At 34.7% G+C, this 6,022-nt stretch overlaps 1 protein-coding gene across 2 annotated transcripts in view; it reads right to left on the minus strand.

Moving 5' to 3' along the window:
• Nucleotides 1-4,221: 4,221 nt before the first annotated feature.
• Nucleotides 4,222-6,022, minus strand: part of LOC112507602 (protein unc-13 homolog) — a 6,515-nt gene continuing 4,714 nt past the window's right edge. For both annotated transcript variants that reach the window (XM_025112252.1, XM_025112251.1), the window contains 2 exons: nt 5,704-5,893; nt 4,222-5,457 (listed from right to left, as the gene is read on the minus strand). In XM_025112252.1, the coding sequence (XP_024968020.1) occupies nt 4,523-5,457; nt 5,704-5,893 (1,125 nt within the window). In that variant the 3' untranslated portion in view covers nt 4,222-4,522. The remainder of the gene's footprint in view (nt 5,458-5,703; nt 5,894-6,022) is intronic.

Below are 6,022 nucleotides of genomic sequence, written 5' to 3' on the forward strand. Positions count from 1 at the left end.
AGTGTATGATCGCTGGAACTGAAATTACAGATACAGAAATACATCGAAAGGAAAAAGGGATTATCATCAAATCACTGAGAGAGAGGATCAACAGAGAACATTTTTATTTATAAGTTGTACGCCAAATAGAGGGATATTGTCTATTGTCTAATTAAAAATAAGGGTAAAAAAGGGAATTAAAGGAAGAAATCAGTGTAACACCCGTGTTTTTTCCTTAAGAACTTGTTTGTTAATCACATGATTTCTTCCCTTCATATGCCCTTAATGACACTGTAGAGCTCTTCATTCAAAATGAATAGAGGCTAATGACACTTTAATTAATCTCGTTCACTTGGTCCAACTGAAAAGACTGTTCTACTTTGTACAACCATGCTTTCAGCTCCTCTCCCCCAAAAAAGGGAAATTCAATTTTTGTGAATCTAGAAGAGTACTAGTGGGGTTTACCAATTAACTCTCGTAATTTTAGACCCTTTTTTTTTGTGAATTTGGGTTGAAACATATTTGTCTTCAGGGGAATTATTTATCATTCCTTCAAGGAGCATATTAGGTTCAATATTTCCCTTCTTAATTTGATCTTCCGTGAGTTGATTTATTTGAAGTGATAACCCATACATTAGATCACTTATTTTAGATATAGCTTTGGCGTTTTCGAAAATCCTCATTCTCTGTTGATGATTATGATTTTCAGTCCTAGCATTGAAGTCTCCTAAGACAATTTTGAGCATTACCTTTAGTTTAGAATTGTTTGTAGGGAAGTCAGGATGGCTCTGTGATAAGCAAAAAACCGTTCATGTTCACACAGTGGGCACAAAGACCCCACAATAGCGGTGCAAGTGCAAACCGATACTATGATCGCTTACAAGTAATATAGTGATAAAATACTGAGATCATTTTCACAGGGATTGAAATACTGAGAATCGGAGAATTTTATTAACTTCTTAAGCATGTTTCGCTTTGTGATTAAAGTTTAGTTTTTGTTTGTGAAAATTTTAAAAGACGGAATAGATTTGTAAATAAAAAATGGGAATGAGGTGTAAGTATTTCTTAAAACAAAAACAATAATATAATGGTCAGAAACTCATGAGCTATCTATAAAAATTCCAATCACTCGAAAGTGAAGTTTCATAGACAGTACCCATAAAGTTTCCAGTTTCATCACTCCAAAGCTTGTTGATTTGGCTAAGTAGATAAAAGTACCAAGTTCTATTACACTAAGAATTCATACTCGAATCTCTTTATAATATAGATCCTCAATTAATATGTGAACCTTAGCTAAATACGTATAAAATTCGTATCTCTGAGCAATTATCAAAGACTTTCTCAAATTTCTATGCATCATTTAAGCCGTATTTCAAATTCGTCCGTCTATGAATCAAGGATTTAATAGTAACACTTCAAAGTGAACAGCTTATCCACGTTGAGTTTAGTCTCGACTTAAGTGATCAATTTTACCAAGTGATAAAAATGAAAACACCCAAATGTTGCTTATAAGTCTTAAATTAGCTCACACCCACACCCATAGAGGTGATTAGCTCGTACTTGGCATGGAAAGTATATAATAGAAGAAAGGGAATAAGACTTAAACAACACTTTCATCAAGATAAAACAAGATTCTATCGCCATAGTGGTGAGACTGTTGGCAGAAGTTACAACTAAGGAAGCTTAGTACAAGAAACTAAATACCAAAGACTTAAAGCTTTAAATAAAACTTGGATAGAATCAACTCTAAAATGAGATACCATTCAATGGAACTCAAAGCCTTTTTAAATAGGAGATAAAAGGGAAGAAGAATGTACTCCTTTATCCAAAGGGAAATAGCCCATGGTTAAAGAGACATCCCACCTTCTTCTTTCATGCAACAATTAGAATGTCTTTCTTTCAAGTCAGCTCCATACTTTCTGAATTTTTCTTCAAGAGTACTGATTTATGATGTACGTTGAGAATTTAATGTATAGAGCACTCATTTTATAATTTTTAGCTAGCTTATTTTCCTTTTATCCAATCTTGAGTCATTTTATTACTTCATTTTCCCCTTATTAATTATGGAGATAAAAGTGTGATTTACTTGTCTTTTATACCATTAGAAGACTAATATGAAAAAAATGCAAGACTCTTTGCTGCTATACCATTCCTGCAATAGGGATTTGGTGGTTTTCGACTTTTTGAAGGGCTTATTGAGCTAAGCAACTGAGCACTTTTTTGTTTCTAGAAGTCCACAAACTGAAGACTTTTTGAGAGATTCAAGACTGCTAAACTCTTGTTAGGATTATATCACAATCTAGTTAATTTAATTGTACTTTATGTTGACTTTTGATTACTTTGGCCCCAAGTTTGACTTTTTGTGCCATATTTTTGTATAAATAAGGAGGTTGGGTCTTTGTATGTAGATTATCCAAAATCAATTCAAAATTGATTTCTCTCTAAAATTTGAAGCAACTTTAATATTAAGTCTCGTATTTACTTTTAAGTTTGTTCTTTACTTTCAAGTCAGTTACTTTCCGTTCTTTACTTTCAAGTCATTTACTTTCCGTTCTTTACATTTAAGTCATTTACTTTATGTCTTTATTTTATGTTATTTACATTTCTTGGTGATCCAAGTGCAAGTATTCAAACACGACATGATATAGGTAATATCTGTTTCTTTGTCAACTTTCTTGCTTTAGTTGAGTTCAAGAAGATCAATGAGGCTATCTCTGAACCTAGTTGGGCCATTGCTATGCAAGAGGAACTCATTGAGTATGATAGGAACCAAATCTGGTACCTTGTCCCCCGCCCATCTAACAAAACTATGATAGGCACCAAGTGGGTTATCGCAATAAGTTAGATGAACAGGGAATTGTGACCCGAAACAAGACTCGTCTTGTTGCTTAGGGTTACAAGCAAGAAGAAGGGATCAACTATGATGAAACCTTTGCACCAGTGGCTAGACTTGAAGCTATTCGACTCTTTCTAGCCTTTGATGCCCATAAAGACTACAAAGACTTTCAAATGGATGTAAAAAGTGCTTTCCTAAATAGAAAACTTCAAGAGGAAGTTTATGTTGAACAACCTCTAAGTTTTCTTGATCCCAAGTATCCAAATCATGTTTATAGATTGAATAAAACTCTTTATGGGTTAAAACAGGCCCCTCATGCCTGGTATGACACCTTCTTCTCATTTTTCTCATTTCTGAGAAATTCGTTAATGGAAAGATTGACCAGACCTTGTTTTTTAGGAAAGTTAAAGGTTACATCATTATAGTCCAAATTTATGTTGATGATATAATATTTGGTTCCACTAATCCTTTTTTGTGTTTTCGACTCACTGAACGCATGAAGAAAGAATATCAGATGAGCATGATGAGAGAACTAACCTACTTTCTAGGTCTTCAGATCAAGCAATCAAATAAAGGTATCTTTATCAACCAAAGTAAGTATGTCAAAGAGATGCTGAAGAAGTTTGATCTAACCAACAACTCATCTATGAAGATTCCATTGGCTCCTCCTCTCTCATTGAACAAGGATCCAAATGGAAAGCCTATAAATGTTACTGTCTATAGAGGAATAATCGGCTCCCTGTTGGATCTTACAGCTAGTCGTCCATATATTATGTACTCTACTTGTTTATGTGCACGATATCAATCTGAACCTAAGGAATCCCAACTGATTGTTGTAAAATGCATCTTCAGATTTCTGAAAGGAACTCCTAACTTGGGTCTTTAGTATCCCAAGAGTTCAGGTTTTGACCGTATTGGTTATTCGATAGTGATTTTGCAAGTTACAAAATTGATAGGAAAAATCACAACTGGAGGCTGTCAGCTTCTAGGTGGATAGTTAGTGAGCTGGACGAGTAAAAAGCAAAACTCAGTGTCCACATTAACTGCTGAATTTAAAAGTTCTCATTTTGTTATGTAATTTCTTTAAATTTTTTTATTATAATTTAATTTAAGTTTAATAAAGAAATAATTTATTTTTTATTTAATAATATAACATTTTATAAAGATAATAATTAAGTATTCTGTTAGAACTCAATGATTATCCTAATTATATTTTAGATTTTTAATATTTAAAAAGAGATGTTTATCCTGTATTTGATTATGTTTATCCGCAGTTAGTTACACGAATTCATATATGAAGCTTTAATAAGTTGTTCTTACGCACAATCTACTTGTAATATTGAGTTCTAAGTAATATGCATTAATAAACAGTACTGAACGCTAAAAAATGGTTTTTAAGAATTCTTGTCAAATGTTTTATAATATAGTATATTCTCAAAATCAAAATAATATACAATCCACCCCTTCATTTCTACACATTATCACCTAAAATTTCATATGAGTTGCCATCCCAAACCACTCTAAACAAACCAACCAAAAACACAGTATGAATAAATTATCGAGAATTTTCAACGCCGCTAGGCTCGCTTGTGCTACTTGTACAATCAAACTTGTCCAACAAAAAACGCTCCATAGCATGCATTTGACCATTTCTCTGTATTCTGTACAAGTTCATAGTTAGCATATCGCAAGATCGATCTATACATCTCACAGTTTCTTTGGGAGATTGTAGTTCTTTTTCAGGAATGTGGTAGCTGCCTTGTCGTCCCGATGACACAATACTCTCAAAATCGTGTTTGGTTCGATCGGACCCCACTGGTCGGTGGTCGGAGGCAAAGCAAGTCTTGATTTGGTGGATGAACCATTCCCATCAATCATCAAGGATTTGAATTTCTCCACAAGGCTACCTGTGTCGCTAGAGAAAAGGGGTAACACACCTTTCACTATGGTTGAATGTTTCCCTATCAAATCAATTGGCAATCCATCGCCATTCGACCAAAAAAGATCCATAAGGAACTGGAAATCTTCTTGTATGATCGACCAATCTTCTAGAGTGAAACTACGACAAGGACCTCCAGCAAGCAAAACCAACAAAAACCCCTCAAAAGAAGCTCTCATTATGTTTGTGATTAGACGTGTTCGAATTGTGTTATCTTGTACTGTTTCTGCTATAACTTCAAGATTTTGTTCTAGCTCTTGAAGAAAAGGTTCGATTCTTGAAGATGAAACTCCACCTACGTATAAACCGTCCCATAAGACATGGCTTAATTCATGAAATACGAGCTTATAAGCCGTTGCCTCACATACTTGCTGAATCCCTTCTACGCAAGCAACTAGAGATCGCTCAAAGTTTTTTCTTGAGCCATTTACGATACTACCCTCACGAATTCCGATGCTTTTCAAATGGGCGATTGTCCTCTTTTCCAAGACTTCTAAATCTTTCCTGATGTAATGAAAAGAATTGACGCGAACACACAACTGTGTTATACTGTAGGAATCATTTCTTTCTGTAGTACTCTGCATAGGTGTCCTCCGTTGACTTATGTGTGACCGGTCTTTCTTCTTGAATACGCCATTGAGTTTTGAGCCACCTCTACATCGGGTCAAAGGAGGCAATACCGGAAGAAAAGAACTTCGAGATCCTATACATATAACAAGAAAATAGTGTTTTTTAAGTATATAATATTTATATACAGTAAATGCAACAAATAAACTCACACACCCTCCTCACCTTTGGTGAGGTTTGAACCCCTGACCTCCTAGGAGGACAAATACTACAATACTGCTAGGCCAAAGGACCTTTGGTAACAAGAAAATAATTATTTTCTTGAAAATAAGTTAAAAAAGTAGATGATCATAATAATCTACAACTCTATCTTTAAACTTACCAGAACCCGATTTTGCCTTTAAAATGTAATCTTGAAGACATCTATCAAGACCGCTCATCAATCCAGGAAGCAAGTCCGGATGCATAGGTATTGGCAATAAAAAGAAAGCTTCCATAGTTTCATCGATAGTTCTTAGAACCTCCACCGCTGAAGGAGCAAAACCTTCCCTATTTGCTCTTGGGTTCCACACCTATAATAAAGAGGTGACGAAGTGTATTGAGTGAATGAAATGCAAATAGACATGTGAGTATGTGCATGCATAAAACCAAACCGAACCAAACAAGACGAGCACAGTATATCCCACCCGGAGGTGGGTTCG

Source organism: Cynara cardunculus, assembly GCF_001531365.2.
Source record: "Cynara cardunculus var. scolymus isolate 2C chromosome LG 2, CcrdV1, whole genome shotgun sequence".
Lineage (NCBI taxonomy): Eukaryota > Viridiplantae > Streptophyta > Magnoliopsida > Asterales > Asteraceae > Cynara > Cynara cardunculus.